This window comes from Trachurus trachurus (assembly GCF_905171665.1).
Source record: "Trachurus trachurus genome assembly, chromosome: 5".
Taxonomy (NCBI): Eukaryota; Metazoa; Chordata; class Actinopteri; order Carangiformes; family Carangidae; genus Trachurus; species Trachurus trachurus.
Window position 1 is genome coordinate 10,529,737 of NC_139896.1, and position 18,007 is coordinate 10,547,743.

Sequence of the window (18,007 nt, forward strand, 5' to 3'; positions counted from 1 at the left end):
GAAGCAGAAGTGAGATGCTAAAAACATCTATTAAATAGAGTGACATGTTTACACAGAGCAAAGAGATAATTGGTTGTCTTGCCTCTTTTAACAAGTCATTAATTCTTCCTTAAAAGTCGGAGCTAATGAATGATAATGTGCTTGTTGCAGGAAAATCCCCTTGGCCTTGGAGAACTCCTCCTCCGTTGCACCTACCCATAGGACAAGCACAAATTCCCATGGTAGCACTCCCTCCTCAGGCTTCCTGGGCCCCCCAGCCACCTTGCCCCAGACTCCTTATAGCCAATCCTACGAGGGCAAATCAGTGCTCTCCTATGGGACCACCTTAAATGCCCGCAGCTCCCAACAGGGCGGGGCTGAGCACCCGGCCTACGGCACCACGCAGGCCCGTCAAGTGTCTTCGTTGCCGCAGATGCCTTCAGCCCACTCGTCCTCATCCTCCTCTTCTTCAGCTCCTTCCCTAGCCTCAGGCCGGGCGCTCAAGTCCCGCTCCTCCAGCAGCAGCACTACCAAGTCGTCATCGTCCTTCAGGCCCAAGGAGATCTCCTCTGGCTCCTCCACACCTGTCATTCCCAACTCCACTGGTGGGGGCAGCAGCGGAGCCAACAGTAACAGTAGCAGCACTAGCTTCAGCTCGGGGAAGAAGAGGAAGAACAGCTCTCTCCTCTCTTCATCCCACGGCTCCTCTGAATCCTCCTCTTCTAATGCCAACTACTCTTCCTCCTCCTCCTCCTCCTCTTTCAAGAAGAACTGTGCAAATGTCAGCAGCTCAGGGAGCACCTACCACCACAGCTCATTAGGGTCTGCATCCTCATCGTCACTATCCTCCTCCCACAGCGGAGTCCACAGTGTGGGGCTTAACTGTGGCCCCACCGTGAGGACCAACTCACTTAGCCTCAAGGCCGAGTCCTCTGGAGGTTCAGCAGGCGGCTCTTCGGGGCCGCCGGCGCGAGGTCCTCCCTCGGGCAGCCCTGCAGAATCCATCAAGCGTATGAGCGTGGTGATGAACAGCAGTGACTCCACCCTTTCCCTGGGGCCCTTCGTGCACCACCAGTCCTCGTCCTCGTCCGACCACCACACCAGCTTCAGCCACCACTCTTCAGACGGGCGTCTGGAGGGCAAGAAGCGCAAAAGCTCTCCTGTCTCCAGCAGCATTAATAGTGGAGGTGGAGGCGGAGGGCTGGGAGGAGGAGGAGGAGGAGGAGGAGGGGGGGTAGGGGGACCCGGACCAGGTAGACCCAAAGTGGCCAAGTCACCTGCCATTAACAACATCCATGGGAAGCATGGGCGGAGCATTCCAGGGACACCAGGGCTGCCCAACAACTCCCATTTACATCAGGTGAGCTTTTGTTACCAGGATGTGTTTTAATTAGGGCCGGGACTTTATCGCGTTAATTACGCTTAATTAATTCCACAACAATTAACGCGTTAAAAAAAATTAACGCATTTTAAAAAATTTAAAAAAAAAAAAAAAAAAAAAAATTTCAAATTTTTTTTTTTTTTTTTTTTTTCTCACGTGTGTCTACGTGCGGTGCGCCCGCACGCGAGAGAGGCGGCAGTTTGAGAGGCTGACTGGCAGAGATGAGAGCTGGTGAAACGCTAGCATGGTTATTTAAAACACCATCTCTGATCTCTGCCTGCACATAGATACACAGACACGGGCGCACGCTAAATGCGCTATATCGCGCTAATTGCTCAGCTGCAGCGCTATATCTATGACCTGTCACTGTCACAGGTGCAGCTCATCTCATTATGATAGGACTTCACCCTCAGAGCTGTCTGTCTTCAGACTGTCCTGACCTGTCCCTGAACATCACACAGGGACAACATGGAGCTGCCTGTGTGATTGGTTACTGACTTTTATTAATGTTTACATCAGGCTGAGTTCAACAAATCAGTTTATGCTACTGTGATTTAAGTAGCCTAGTTAAATACTACAGTAATCATCATAGTGTATTGGAAGGAAAGACCATTTAATCTGTATGTATCAAATATCGATTAATGAATTAATCGATAATTTGCATCCCTAGTCTGTTGGTCTTGGTTAAGTACCACCTTGAATGCTTAAGCTTATGTATTCAGTCATTCAATGGTATACTAAAATCCATGTGGAAAAAAATGCTTCTCACTGTTCTCAGGTCAAATATTTATATGCGATTAAAATGCGATTAATTGCGATTAATTAATTACAAAGCCTCTAATTAATTCGATTAATTTTTTTAATCGAGTCCCGGCCCTAGTTTTAATATCTCTCCATGAGAATTAAAGGGATACTTCACCCAAAATCGATACTTCACTAATTTTCTACTCACCGTCTGGCCAAGGAAGGGTTTGGAGAACTTTCAGAGTTATCAAAACGCTTTTGGAGTTCCAGGGGGGGGGGTCTGGCTGGCAACGGATTTTCATATAATGGCGGCAGATAGTTCTCACTTTTGAATCGTCAAAAACACACACTATGAAACATCCAAATACCTCCATACTGCTTGTCTGTACTGACCCAAGTGATCTGAAGCCGCCACATGAAAAAATTGTTGGAAAAAATTTGATCTCTGTTTTTAGCCTTGTTGTAGCAGTAGCTCCCAGTGGCTCCCAGTGGCTCTGTTCTCGAGATTTGCTGCGAGATGTTCGTTCATTGTTGTAAACCAGGCATCACCAAATGGCGGACCTCGGTCCGGACCCGGACCAAGTGATGGTTCGATCCGTTTACTCTGCGCAGCCAGTGCGTCCGAGAGGGAAAGAGAGAGGAGACGGAGTGATGACAGCATGTCTTGCTCCAAAATAAAAAAAAGTTGATGCTGAAGTCAAAGGCGAGCCGCCTTGGTTTAAGCATGTGTGTGTGTGCGTGGGGGCCGTTTAGATGGGTCTCTTGTTGCGCGCACAAACCCATTACTGTCATGTGCGCTCACAACCGAAAGCGACGCCGTAGCGGTGCGTATTCGGTGCGACATGCTTGTTTCCTGCTTCTCCCACCCCCCCACCCCCGGTTCTCCCTCGGTCTGTAAACTTTTTCACGCGGAGCTCTGCCCCATTTGGAGGGATAAGGAGGACCGTATGCAGAAAGACGTCGCTTCAGATGTGTAGAATGTGTGTTATAGAAGAGAAACACCCAGGACTACTGACTTGTATCACCAGAACAGAACAGACATATCCTGTGATTTTCAGCCTCCTTCCATATTTAATGGAGGGGGACAATGCAATGACAGTGCAGCTATCAAGATGCTTTTGACACCTTGGCCTCAAAAAAAGCACCAAAAAAACAAACAGGGAAACCCCCTTATTTATTCTGTCGTGTTCTCTTTAATTGAAATACAGGCCTTAAATTAATTTGCCTGGGGGCTACTTTTGTTCATGGTAAAAAAAAAAAGAAAAAGGAAAACAAATGCTAGTTGTTTACTATACAAGTGCACTATGTTAAATGTTTCCTGTGTTGAAAATTGACAATATGAAAATGCACTTCGTTGATTTTATTTATTTGACATAGGGGTAGGCTATAAGACACCATTTGGACTTTATAAGGTTCGGACCTTTCACTTGGATGAAAGTTTAGTAACTGGACCTCAATTCATTTTAATTGAATACCCCTGTTGTAAACCATTGGATGTATGATGTAAACACTGAAGAACGTCTCGCAGCAAATCTTGTGTGTGTTTTGAACGATTCAAAAGTGAGCACTATCCGCCACCATTATATGAAAATCCGTTGCCAGCCGGACCCCCCCCGGAACTCCAAAAGCGTTTTGATAACTCCAAAAGTTCTCCAAACCCTTCCTTGGTATGACGGTGAGTAGAAAATTGGTGAATTATTGATTTTGGGTGAAGTATCCATTTAAATATGATGCGCATGACGTTAAGGAGGGTTATGTCAGTTTGTCTGCACCCTATGTTGCTTCAACCTGAGATTTCTCAACAAATATTGGATGGATTACGATGACATTCTCTGTAATTAAATACACAATCCAACAACTCCACAACGCTCTGGTGGACAAGTTGTGACCTGCACATTCACCACACTATGAAAGACGTACTTCTTACTAAACAGGTGCTTGTCAAGGAAATCATGGGAAGGGGAAAAGCTCCCAAAAGGAGTGGTGGCTGTCAGTGTCACAATTGATTCAATTTATATTGTTTCCATGACTAAAATTGCAGATTTTCATGTTTGCAGCCATGGTAACATCAGTGAAACATTTGCACTAATTATTTTGGCAGTATAGCGTAGCAACAAGAAGATACAAGAGGTGGAACTGTCATGGAAGAACAGCTTTTTACTTGGATTCAACTTTTCCATTCAATTCATTAGAGACACTGATGAAAACTGGGAAGTTTTACACTAGTAGAGTTACAGTTTGTGCTCAGGCCGAGGTCTTTCCACTTGAATGAAGGGAAAAGTGATGAATGGGACTGTTGTGATCTTTTGTGTTTGCCTAGAATGTGTTACTTTTATTGATTGAAACCGTTTTAACAAAGTGTATTTTTTTCCCCTCATCTTCCTCAGCCAAAGGCTCGTCCCTGACAGCGGTGTTCGGCTTCAGTGTATGGAACCGGCAGGCGGACGGGGAATAGTCCGGGGCAGTCCGCATACTGCTCTGGGCTGCACGAGGCCTTTTAAAGTCAAACCCACATTACTCTCAGCTTCCCGCAATCCTCAGGGTGGAGATGATCTGGACTGCCCAGTGAAGTCAATGTGGTCCTTACTAATTCTCCCAAAGCCATGTGTGCGTGTGCATGTGTGTGTGCGTGTGTGAGTGTGGACGTGGGAGTGGGGCAGGGGGTGCGGTGGTACTGTACGGGCAAGACAAAGAGTCAAAACGAGCGAGCCAAGGGACCCCCCCCCACCCCGCAAGTGTTGTCCCAGTATTCTGTGAGGTCTTCCTGTCTGGTTCAAGTAGGAGAAACAATAGCAGCAGCCACGAGCTGGGGTTCGAAGCTCATTGGGTTCAGGTTAAGGGCTGCGGCAACAAGTCGTCATGACGCTGAGCACTTGGGGAGACAACAAGCCGATCTCTTCCGTATGAGTGTGTGAATGTGTGCGTGTGTGTGTATAAGAGTATTTTTCTCATGTCAGATTCTGCTGGACTACTGGAATTTCCAACTTAAATACACCCCCAGCGCCTGATCTCAGAAGCCTTGGAAGGAGAGCAGGAGGAGCAGCAAACTGTTACTTGCAACACCTTAAACAACACACAATCACCTTGTTGTTTCACTTTTACATTAGTCTGAGTCTCTCTGGCGACACGTTGAGTAACCTCGGGTTGCGCACTCGTAGCCTGAGACGAGCCCGTAAGGACGATCTGGTCAATTCTTTTATTACCCAGAATAATTATGCAAGTGTTACCTTTTTATGATTTCTTATGAGCTTTTTACACTGAACTACAGTCTTTGTAGACGTGATGAAGACAGTTGTGCTTTCAAATGTGAAAAGGACGCCTGATGTGCCCCGTTCGAATTGAATCTTTTGTCACAGCGATAGCTTGGTATTGAGGACACCTGTTCATTTCCAGAATCTTTTCATTGTGCAAAAACGATAGCCACAGTAGACCTACCCCCAACTGTGAACAGCACTAAAAACCTGCTTTCTCCATCGGCATTGCTTACTTGTCCACAAAGCTAGCCAAAAGCTGCTATCAGCTTTGCCAACTGCCAACTTTTTCCTTTTTTAAATTTTTTATTTCTTAACTAAAAGGTGGGTTGTCTTGCTCATGAAGCGGTGATGGTGCGTTGCCTGGGTGGATATGAAGAAAATCTGTGCAAACCATGTTGTTATATTGCCACACCTTACCTTCTTTTTACCCATACAGCTGTCCGAAATCCACAGCAGCTTGTGGACAGATGTGAATTGTAACGTTTTATTTTTCCTTCACAAGGAAATCAGGTATGGTACGACTTAACTGGAGCAAGCTTTATGCACGTCACCTGTCTTCTGTGGGTATGATTGTCCCGTCTGTGTAACCACTACCCAAGCTCTGGATGTTAATTTCAACGCCTCGCTGTTAACACTACGTTGGTGTGAGCTGAGAGGAGATTTACTCTATTCCTTTTTTGTCAAAGCGGAGTCTTAAGTCAGGCAATACTCGGCCATTTAATTCGTTCTCGGATGTTTTGCTTATTTTGCGTGGTCTCGAGTGGGTTTTATGGTGCGGGATTCATGAAGATGGCTTCACGGGACATATTTAAACTTTCGGCAACACCTGTTGATTTATGGAACATCCACTGATGTCAGATAGCGTGGAAAAGTAGAGACGATTTTTAAGAAAAAGATTCTTAATTTAGCTTTTTTTCTTGTAGCCGATGTATCAAACAAGTATTGAAGTATCCCTATTTGAGAATACATATTTTGTTAACAAATTGTACATAGTGAAATATGTATTTTTGCACAGGCATTTTTCGTACACGCTGAATTTTTTGGTACAATTTAAAAAAAAAAAAGAAGTCATTATTTATTTAGTAAAAAAAAAGAAAAAAAGATGAAAAGTCAGAGAACCTGACTATTTGAAGTGGTTCACTGCCAAGTCTATATAATGCAATACACCTATATGTAGAAGCTGAAGCATCTCATGAATCGTTGTACTGAGATCCTTTAAGGAACAACGGTGAAGTGTTGCCACTGTAGCATGTGTCTGTATGACAGAATACCTTTATTCACACAATCACACGTGCTTTTACAAGACATTTTACGTTGCCTATGAATCAACACAACAACAAACAAATTTATGATGTGACCCAGTTAGCCTGTGATTTTGAAATGTCCTGCAGGCTTGAAGCTGTGCCCGTTGTCTAAACTACTTTCCATGTACTCTTCAGACACTTTGTAAGACCTTAAAACACATTTCATGATTGGAACACTTATGTTGTTATATAAAGGCTGTCATTGTTAGAAGGAGGAACTCTTCAGACAGTCCAGCTGCTTGCATCATTGTTGCCAAACAAATAATTTGAATCACAGCTTTTAAAGAAATAGTTTGCAGCTTTTAAAAGAAATATCAAATTAAGAAAGTGCCTGAATTTGTTTCACCATGACTGTTTGAGGACAGTATTTTTGGGTTGTTTTACCTTACTTGAATGTTTCGAAGTGTTTAGGAGTTTGCTTTTAAATCTGCCTATGAACCCTAAATGTGGTAAAACCTGAGCTTGTCAGCTGCCCAGTATGAAACACTTTAGTATTGTGCATTTGTTTTCCTTTTTTATTTTTGGGTTTATCCAAGTTTTCCAGACAACACGCTGAGATTTTCGGTTAGCCTTAGCGCGCGGCTTTAGCCCGCCTCTGGTTTACTGGGATTTGTACGCAAGAACCTTCAATCAAGTGTTTTGTTTACCCTCAAACTCCACTGACATCTTGACTATTGTTTCCTTTACGTGGAAACATTTTGCAAAGATGTTTTTTTTAAATCAGCACCATTGACTTGGAATGTGAAAGTGAGAGATAATACAGCTCGTGTCTGGGAGGAAAAAATAAATCCACCATTCATACTATGTAAAAGTGTGTATAGATTTTTTTTGTATACATTATCAGAATCATTTTCAGCTGGACTTATGTATTGGCTGCTATGTAATTCATGAACAAAACATAGGTTAGAATTAATATTTAAAGAAAAAAGATTGTATAGTATATTTGTTTTGTAACAAGTTTCTGTAAATAAAATAATTTATACTGCTATTTATATGAAATCATGTGTCTGCCTCTTTCCTAAAATGAACTGCAACAAGAAACATGTCAACAGTTAAACAAATTTTATTATATACACAATATAAGAAGTCACTTTGTCAGACAAACTACAGGTGTGGATATATCAAGATCAATTCCCCCTCACTGTAATGACAAAAAAAATGGCCACTGTTTTTACATGTTGATAACTCTTGACAACTTCTGGACTCTGTTGAGAAGCAGGTCGCCCTTCTTGATGGTTTCTTGGTACTGCCAGTTTTTGCTATCAGGTCTGGAAAGAAGACGAGGAAAAGATTCAGTGTTCTGCAACTGGTGATTGAGCTTCATGTTGGATTAATTAAGGTTTGGAGATGGTAATATTACCTATTGGTTTCCACGATCTCATTCACTTTATCAATTTTACAGTGGAGACGGCCAGCAGCTATGAATCGGGACAGTTCCCTGAGAGGAGGAGGAGAAAAAAAGTTAGCATCGACAGGAAGTTTCCTTTAAACCTTACCTTGAACACATGACAAAAAATGTAGACAGATGATGTAAAGGAATAGTTCAATGTTAAGGGAATACACTTATTCACATGCTGTGTGTTTGGATGAGATAACACTCATGTCTGTAAATGTGAAGCTAGTATATTCAATAATATACCCTTCATATTTGTGGGAAGCTTAAATTTGAACACGTGGTAAAAATGATCAATGATTCCTATTTATTGAGCCTCGGAAGTTTAACCCATCACTGGACCTACCCCACAGTGTTTGACCAGAATGTTTAGGTCTCAATTTCCAACCTGATGCCAATTTCTACATATAAATGCTTTTGGATCATTCATCTTACAATTTACTTTATTTAATACAACTATTCAATGTAAGCTTTTGTAAAGTACTGAGGACGCTGGAGAGGACTACTGACTCATTCTCGTGACACTGAGGCTTGATTTGTGTACGAGATTAATTTAGAAAATGTGACACTTAGATGTGGTGTGCTGGCACTCACTGGTCAATGAACTCTGTGCTGACACCAAAGGCCTCTGCCATGTAGCCCAGGGTGAGGGAACGGTAGGACTCTAGCAGCTGGCTGTAGGCCTGGATCCTCATCTCCCTCACATAGTAGCGGTAGTGTGGCGCAAAAAGCCAGTCCTTCTTCATCTCCTGCTCCACCGTGGCTGTGGTAAAAAAAGTTTCACATCCATTAAAACTGTCATGTGTCATGCTGTTATTCTGTTAAAATACAGACATGCTGGCTTTTTTTTTTTTTTTTTTTTATCTACAAGCAAGGATGAAAGAAACAAAAAAAAAAAAAACACAGCAGTTTTTTCACTGTAAAAAAGAGGTTTTCCTCACCTAAAGACTGGAAGAAGACGGAGTAACGGCACTCGTAGAGTGAAAAAAGATACTGGCGAACAGATGGCAGACTGTGCAGCACCTCCAAGATCTCTGCTCCCTTTATCACCTACAGAGAAACATATTTTAGACATTTAATAGCAGCAAATCAGCTAATTTACACATATTTCTAAAAATGCTGAATGTGTAGTTTCCATTGATTTCATCTTTTAAGTACATACAGTCATCCCCTCCCTTACCTTTTCACGGAGGTCAGGCCTTTTGAGGGCGATCATGCAGACGTAGACAGTGTAGGTAACGAAGGTCTTGTAGTCCATGAGCTCGTAGGAGGTGAAGGTGGACACTGTGTCGAGGAAGAGCTCAGCAGCTTGCTTGAAGTCCCTGATGGCCACACAGTACAGGCCCTGGTAGACCTTCAGGCGATTCCTCCTGTCCCAGTCTCCCCCCTCCTCAATAAGGCTGCAGAGGGGAAAAATAATGCATGGAAAGATGAGCACTACTGAACTATCTACTTGTGTAGTTGTTTCAAAACAAAACACACTGCAGCGTCTTTACCTCTTGGCTTTCTCCGAGTTGCGTGTGATGAGGTCACTGTCCATGTAGAAGAGGCCGATCCTCAGCAAGTAGAAGACGATGTCTAGTCTGTGACCCAGAGCCACTGTCTTGTCGTAGGTCTTCCTGAAGGCGGTGAGGGCGCTCTCCTGTGGATGCACATGACAAAAGCAGACAATGTCAAAAAATCTGCATCTAGCTAAGGATGTAACATGCAACCTTTCTGCCATTACAGAGAACCTGCTTAAAAACAATATAAAGCTGACATCATGTGTAAATATATTTTGTTTTACTCTAGATTCTGGCTCTAGGTGACGACTGAATATGAAAAGCATTAATGACTTTGAGTTCCCTTGAAAGATAGAGGTCACATTCACATGAGCTCTGCCTAAAACTTAACAAATTTGCACTCTGTAAAGGGCATATTCAACAATTAACATTTGGAATTTGCAGCTTTCCGTAGATAATGCTGGTGTGTCACTGAATCAAGCCATTGCAGATTAAAAAAGGAAAGTGGCTTTGAATTAAATATTAGAGCTGAATGACATGCCCTTTCACCACTGACAGCAATCTAATGACGGTGACTTGAGTAAAACTAACTGCATGATACAAAAAGCAGATGTGCAGGAATGCTTGAATCGGATGACTTCTTGTTTTCTTACTACTTGCACACACACTACATGCACACAGCCGATTACAAATCTAGTTATTAATACCAGTATGGTGTTGACTGATTATTTTTTTAAATCTTAAAGAGTGCCCTGAACTAATACACAAGCACTGATAGTTTAAGACTGTGCAATTGTGTTCATTTTTCATTTTCATGTACTCATAGCTGTTGACTGATTTGGGGAAAAAAAACCCATACCTTGTCTCCAATTCTGATCAGATATTCAGCTCTGGCCATCATGGCATCTCGTATCTCGCTCTCTCCCAGGCTCTTCTCAGCATCCTCCAGCACTTCGTCCAGACGCTTCAGCTCCTCCTCGTTGGCCTTCTTCATCTTACTCAGCAGGTCACCGTCCAGCTGCCACTTCAGGTCCTTACACAGACCCTCGTAATATGGGGCCATATCTGGAGAGAGAGAAAAAAACAAGTTTGAAATCATAATTGTGAGATTTTTTTTTAAACCAAAATTCTTTGTATTGTCTTTCATAACAAATAAATTCAATGACATGCATTGAACAAACATGTCAACCCCCGACCCTCCAAATTATTCCACTTCTTGGTTGGGGATCAATTTAGTCCATTTTTGTTCATTGTAACGTTATAGGGGGAAAAAAGAAAGAAGTGGAAACATTTTCTGCAATATTAAGTGAAGTAACGTTAAACGTCCCCAGGTTCAGACAAATCTGTGCTTAATAGTAAATGAAGTGGCCCCAGATCTGATTAAAATTATGTTGTTGATGTTTTCTTGTATAACGTTATGTAATTCATGTTTGTAAGATTTTAATTTGATTCAATTACAAAAACAATGCAAGCCATTTGTTTGTCTTTCCATGATAAACCAAAGCAAGGTGCATTTGGCTAATGTTACTGGAAATTTGACAGCCACAACAGCAACCCTACTTTAAACTGGTTTTGGGTTTGTAGCGTTTGGTTGTAGCGTTTGGTTGTAACGTTAGCTAACGAAGCTAACTCTTTTTTTTTCTCCTCGATGATTATTTGAGCTAGCTGAGAAAAAAACCTTTTTAGAGCATGAAACTGGAGAAAAAAATGCATCCGGTACAAAATGTGTGTGCATGAATCTGCAACACCACGTATATAAAGAGCAGGCTCTAAAATCAAGCCGGGTTAAAATAGTGCAGTAAGATGCTAACTCACTGTTAGCTTTGATAGCGTCCATGAGCTCGGTCTTCACTTTAGCATCCTGTCGGTGGCCGTCCATCGTCAGCAGAAACTTCAGCTGTGCTATCCTCAGGTCGGGGTTCTTGGGCAGACCCTCCTCCTCCAGGTTTTCCAGCGGCATTTTGTTTTGTTGGTCAAAATTTACAACCAAACGTACAAACTGATATTTTTTTCTTTGTGTTAGCCTAGACCGTTTCCCACCGCTCGCTGCTACTGCTACAACCAGCTAGTCTACGATGACTACGGAAAACACTGCACTGTGTTGCTTCCGTCGGAGCGTCTGTCACTGAGGGGAGACAAGAGCGGAGAGCAGCCTGACGTTTACTAACCAGCTTCTTGTGTACTGCCCCCTGCTGGACGTGACTGTGAACTGCACCTCCAAGTATAGTGGCATCATGGATGTATTGATTATCTTATAATAGATCCATGAGTGGTATTCAAAAAAGCTTGGGGACATCTGGTCAAAATCTTTGTTAATATGTCGAGAGTTAAGCAGGCGCCCATTTATATACATTTATTTATTGTTAAATCAGAGTTTGGGCTCTAAGTAGGCTGCAGGGTTCATATAGACTGTATATAGGTACAGACTGAGCACTGGGTGTTGCACCAAAGACACTTTGTAATGTTGTATTTATGTTGTGACTAGAATTAGGATGTAGTTTGTGTTTTGTTTAAATGTTACGTTTCTGTTATTTTGTGTGTTGAAACTTCGGACGTCATGGGACGCAAGACAAATTTCAGAGTAATCTGACAATAAAGTGCAATCTTATCTTATCTTATAGAGGCTAGCTACAGTCCTCGCTGCGGGCGACCCTTTCCTGCATGTCATTCCCTCTCTCTCTCTCTCTCTCTCTCTGTCTCTCTCAACTGTTCTATCTAATAAAGTCGTGAAAAGCCAACAACATAAATCTGTTAATGTGAACAGTTAAGGGGATGGAAGATGAAATGATCTCCAAAAGACATGAAATTACAGATAACAAATTCCCTTCATATTTTAAATATTTTATTTTCATATTTTACATTTTCAAAATGACAGAAAAGGAAAAGGACCCAGTCCTCCTGAGTGTGTCACAAGTGTTTGGTTGTCTGGTGTGTGTACGTATGTTGTAGCTAGTGTCTGGTGGCGTTTTTGGTTTTACATGTTGCTCAGTGTTGGTGATGTTTCTGTTTTTGGTTATGTATTCTTGTGGCTCAGTGTTGTATGTTGTTCAGTGAAAGAGTGTGAAGATGAATTTCCCATAAAGGCATTCTATGTAAAAGTTTTGACACCCTGCATAGTTCGTAGTACCCCATTTGGCAACGTGTAAATAGCAGAGATGGGACCGACCAAGTCACACATTGAAATTCTGAAGTCCTAAAGTCTCAAGTCATTTTTTCTTGGGCAAGTCAAGTCACAGGTTATGTAAAGTCACTGATTTTTTTGATTGAGTTTACATCCTATTTCACCATGAAATTAAGGATTGGATAAAACTGACTGTCCAGTATTACTAACAGGGAGTTTCATCAGCCCACAGAGCAAATTAACGACTCTCACAGGCGAAGTCACTTTGAGGATGACACAGTGATTCTCGGTCGCTCTGCCCCTTGTCAGGAAGTCAAAAAAGTTAATGATAACCAACATGAAATCCTTAACAAAGTCCATGCAGTCTGGACAGTACAGTGAGGTCGGCACCACTAAAGACAAAATGGAAACTTTGTTACAACAGCTGGTAGGCATTTCTATTTTTCCTGAGCAAACCAAACAATATGTTTTTTGCTCAAACAAACTTATTTATTAACATGGAAAATTGAAGAAAAATATGTCATAGAATAATAACAGCAGGAGCAGCAGTTTTTGTGTTATTTTTGATGACAAATCTTCTCCACAGTTTGAGCTGAGTCATTGCGCTCTGTTCATTTTGTAAACTTGTACACTCATTCAATAGAAAAATAATACAACACTCAACACATTTAGAACTGGACAGTCTTACAGTTATCATATGTTTTTTTTTTGTTTTTTTTTTGCAACCTATGTTACAGATTTCCCCCCATCAAAAACACTTGATAAATGTTGTAATTTTTTTGTGGTTATCCAGAACACTATTTAAAAATATTTTATAATCCCTGCTATCTCCCAATCCGGTTCTTTGGTTTGCTCTGGAGACCCGTGGAAATGCTCTGTTTCTCATTGTTGCTTTGGGAATTGGAGGAAGCTTTCAAGCTGGCTACCACATCACTGCTTCAGGTTCTCCTTCACCGGTGAGATACAGTACATCATGGAAAATGTTTCTTTTTATCCTGCTGTTAGTTATTTCACCTCTCTTTTTCTAAAAACATAACAAAAAAACATTAAAATTAGATAGAGGCTGGGAAAGTACAGTTAGCTGTTAAACTGTGATGTGAGCATCACTATCATCATATCTCACTGAGTTAACTCCACAATTTGTTGCCTCTTCAAAACTTCCTCCACAGTTTATACAGCGCTTTATTAACAGCAGCTGGTATAGCAGATATCAAGAGCCTCCACCTGCGCATACAGTGACGATGATCTGGTCTCTCGTTGTTTCAATGTATGCTGTTGGTGGACTCTTTGGGGCCATTAGTGTCAAAACGATCTCAGGAAGGCTGGGAAGGTGAGTAAGAAACTTGATACAACATGTAGTCCTATAGTTTGACTGTCCTTGAAGGGATGTATCTTCCTTTAATAGAAAAAGGGCGATGATCTGCAACAGCTTTATTGCCATCGTTGCAGCAGGGATCATGGTGACAAGTAAAGTGGCAAATTCTTATGAGATGATCATTGTGGCAAGGGTTTTGTATGGCTTCTCTGTAGGTAAGTCAACAGGACTGTGTCATGTTCTGTGACAAGCATAATAAATTGATTCATCAAGATTTGTACTTAATGTATCAAAATTGTCTTTTATCTCCTGCAGGTGTGGGATCAAACATTCATTTGATGTACCTGACAGAGGTTTCACCGCGAAAGATAAGGGGCATAGTGACTATGAGCTCAGTCACCTTTGGGTCACTCGGCAAACTGTTTGGGCAGTTTTGTGGGTTAAGGTACAGATTGGAAGAGTGTTGAGAACAAAATATATCAGTGATTCTGATCACTTTTTTTGATAGAGACTTTAAAAACTATTCAGCTCCATTATATTGAATTGAAATCATGTGCAAACTGCCATCCTCATGAGGAGGTTGATTGATGGGGTTCTGCTGATATAGTCTTTTATGCACCGTTCTTGGTCACTTCATATATAAATAAATATAAATCATAAATATGCAATTAAACTGAGCTGTACCGCAACACTCAATTTGGCTTTTTTTGTTTTTTTAGTGAGATCCTTGGGCGTGAGGAGCTGTGGAACATCGTTCTCTGTGTCCCCACATTTTTCTCTGTGGTCAATATCATCATGTTGCCTTTTTTTCCTGAGGCTCCCCGATACTTATTCATAGAGAAGGGTGATGATAAGGCATGCAAAAAAGGTTGGTATATTTCCTCATATTCACCAATGGCCTCCCACGGTAGATATCTATCTAACACTTATAATTCTGGAAAACTGTACTAATGTCACCAATGTATTTCAAGTATTGTCTGCAGAAATTGCATTTGTAAACCAATGAGCTCAGAAGTGTTTGAAAACATTATACACTCAGGGGGAGGTAAGCTTAAAAGGAAAAATAGCTGTCTTTGACATTAAATAAGATTCTGCATTGCCTTTACAAGATGAAAAAACACTGACTGAGTGATGCGGATATTTTCCTCTAGGACTGACTGAGCTGTCATTCATTCATTATTATTCACTTACATAATCATTTTGGACCAGTGCCACTGAGACACCATTATTTAGATATTGTTCAGCAGCAGATGTCTTGTGATCCTCATGTGGGCATAACAAGAAAGAAGAAAAAGTCTATATAATATTTGTAAATTTCACAGTGTCACACACAGTGAAGCACATTTTTAGTTTTCTATCTGTGTCTGTGATCTTTTTCTAACTGCAGCTCTACAGAGTCTGTGGGGCCAAGGTGACTACAAACAGGAGATGGATGAGATGTTGATTGAGCAGGCAGCCATTGATGCAGCTCCACCAAAAACCCCTCTGCAGCTGCTGCGGGACAAAACCGTTCGATGGCAGCTCATCTCCATGTCCTTCATCTATGCCTTCAACCAGCTGTCGGGCATGAGTACAGTGAGCATGCAGCTGATTTTACAGCAAATGGGAGAGAATGCGTTATGAAACCCTATGAAATCTAATCAGTGCTCTCCCTCCCAGATCAGTACCTTTTCTTTTGACATCTTCCTGAAGGCAGGCATACCGAGAGACCAGATCCGCTATATCACTCTTGGCCTTGGGGTAGCTGAAATAATCACAGCAGTCTCCTGTGTGCGTAACTCCTTCTGTATGTGCCTGAGCATGTTGACTGTGAACCCAGTACCCAAGCATATAGTGTCTCATTGTTGTTCATATTGTTTGTTATTATTTGTTTCATTGAAGCAGATACTGGAGGATTTTTCAATTTAATTTGTATTTTATCCCCTTTTCTCTCCCAGGGTCTGTTGATTGATCAGATTGGGAGGAGGCCGTTGTTCTGGGGGCCCTATGGTGTCATGTCTTTGAGTTGGGTGATGATCACTGTCATACTGAACCTGAAGGTAAACCTGTAACCTTTGAATTCTGCTGAAGATGTGTGAAGATTGATGTTCACTGCATCCTAAAGAGTCAGGTCAAAACTGATTAGTTTCGAATGCGTGAAATTAGACAAGACACTGGCTAATTTCTTTAGGAATAAATCATAGTGAGCTTGGATGACCTGCTTTTGGTTATTGTTGTACAAACCTCCTGGAACTACAAAGCACTTAATTATGTCATTGGAGCCTATTGGTCATTTTTTATTTTCAGTCTCCAACCTTTTAATCGCTATTACACCTGTTTTATTACTGTTCATTAATTGTATTTATATTTGGTTTAATCAAGCGTTTTAAATTGTTATTTTAATCTACTGCTTTACCCTCTGTGATTTCTGAGTTTAAATAAAGACATAATAATATATTTCCATGTCCCAGTTCTGTCAATCAATGCAGGGATTTTTAGCGGCATTTGCGTGGATTTCAGATTTTTATCTCTGAGTTTTTCGCCTCTACCCAGATACAGTGGAGACGACTGCAAGTTTTTTATGTGCCCACAGCATTAACATAGAAAATATTTCCCCATAAAGACTGTTCACAGTGGACAGTTTATTTATTTATTTTACTATTATTATTATTTATCTTATTTTACTATCAGTAAACTACTGACAACTACTACAGTAACTGAAATTACTATAAAAGTGAATTGACTTTGACCTCCACTGTGTGAGGGCAGAAACATGTCTGTGAAGATGAGATAAAAAAAAAAGCTTTTTTCCCACATTTCTCAGCACATGACACCACTAAGGATATAATGAGAAAGTGGTTTTGGTTTTGTAAATACAACAGACCTATTCACATACACTGTATAGGCACAAAATACCCTCTGATCTACATGTTATCTCTGTAGTAAACTGGACTAATGTTCACATATAAAATTGTCATCCATGCAGGATTCTAGTTACTGGGCTCCTTACGTTACTACCGGTTTGATCGTCCTTTTCATCATGTGCTTCTGTGGAGGACCTGGTATGTGCGGTTTACAGTTTTGAATGAGGAAAGTTGGTGCATTACACACTAAAATGTTTAGAGAAGAGATGTTTCGAAGCAGATTAATTCAGTCTTTGCTCTGGTTCACACAGGGGGAGTGGCATCGACTCTCAACGGTGAGATCTTCATTCAGTCTGATCGAATGGCATCATTTGTCCTTGTGGGAATCCAGCGCTGGGTGGTGTTTGCTGCTCAAAGCCTAATCTTCCCATTTCTTATTGTGAGTAAAACCAACCTGTGCACGGTGTAAGGAAAAAAATCTAAATGTTGCTTTAGAGGATAAAGGATAGAGTGACACAGTGACTGATGCAGTATGCTCTTTGTTTTCCAGAATGCCCTCGGCGCATACTGCTTTCTGCTGTTCGCCTGTGTGTGCCTGATGGGTTGTCTTTATACCTTCTTCGTCCTGCCTGAGACTAAAGGGAAGACCCTGCTGGATATCGCTGAGGAGTTTAAAGCCATCACTCTGTGTGGGAAATCCTTAGTAGAGAAGAAGAGAGAGGAGACCAGGCTATGAGGCAGTCCAGACATGAACTGAGGAATAATGGATAAGGGACAGTATTTTGACTTTGTGAAAGAATTAAAAGTAATTTACATAATGGCATCAAGCATGAACACGATGGGTTAATATGGAGAGTGGTACAAACAGCAACTGGAGTCAAAGTTGTAAACTGTGTTTTATTCTTTGTCATGTCCATAAATGGGTGTCACTTCTTACTACTTTCTGTCTGTTGTTTCTACTTTCTCAGTGTATCTTTGTTCCAATCCATTCTACAGAGGAATTAACAATAAAAAAAAGTTTTACAAAAGTAAAACAGGAACTTGCCTGAGGTTTTGCATAAATTATTTGCTAGATACTTGAATAAACAACATGCTTTGTTCTGTAACATATGTCTTGAAAAAAAGATTTTTAATTTTTACAAATTACTTTAATGGAGTAACACAAAGCTTT

The 18,007-nt window shown here is 41.3% G+C and overlaps 3 protein-coding genes across 4 annotated transcripts in view; 2 read left to right on the plus strand and 1 right to left on the minus strand.

Annotated features, from left to right (window-relative positions):
• The window catches only part of atxn7 (ataxin 7), a 29,798-nt gene extending 22,168 nt beyond the window's left edge, over positions 1-7,630 (plus strand). For both annotated transcript variants that reach the window (XM_083972447.1, XM_083972448.1), the window contains exons 12-13: positions 151-1,339; positions 4,492-7,630. In XM_083972447.1, coding sequence (XP_083828573.1) covers positions 151-1,339; positions 4,492-4,509 — 1,207 coding nt within the window. In that variant the 3' untranslated portion in view covers positions 4,510-7,630. The remainder of the gene's footprint in view (positions 1-150; positions 1,340-4,491) is intronic.
• Positions 7,631-7,709: 79 nt separating this feature from the next.
• Positions 7,710-11,672, minus strand: psmd6 (proteasome 26S subunit, non-ATPase 6). Its single transcript, XM_083971305.1, has 8 exons — positions 11,373-11,672; positions 10,417-10,622; positions 9,552-9,697; positions 9,236-9,455; positions 8,997-9,105; positions 8,650-8,818; positions 8,023-8,100; positions 7,710-7,930 (listed from the first exon to the last, which is right to left on the minus strand). Exons 1-8 carry the CDS (start codon positions 11,515-11,517, stop codon positions 7,834-7,836), a joined length of 1,170 nt encoding a protein of 389 aa, XP_083827431.1. The 5' UTR covers positions 11,518-11,672; the 3' UTR covers positions 7,710-7,833.
• A 1,409-nt stretch (positions 11,673-13,081) lies between these two features.
• slc2a9l1 (solute carrier family 2 member 9, like 1) lies at positions 13,082-17,572 on the plus strand (the record flags this gene model as incomplete). The annotated part of the gene is made up of 12 exons (XM_083971254.1): positions 13,082-13,105; positions 13,539-13,634; positions 13,848-14,008; positions 14,084-14,208; positions 14,309-14,438; positions 14,713-14,861; positions 15,381-15,568; positions 15,653-15,763; positions 15,931-16,032; positions 16,959-17,034; positions 17,148-17,275; positions 17,387-17,572. 12 exons carry the CDS (start codon positions 13,082-13,084, stop codon positions 17,570-17,572), a joined length of 1,476 nt encoding a protein of 491 aa, XP_083827380.1.
• Between the last annotated feature and the right edge of the window lie 435 nt (positions 17,573-18,007).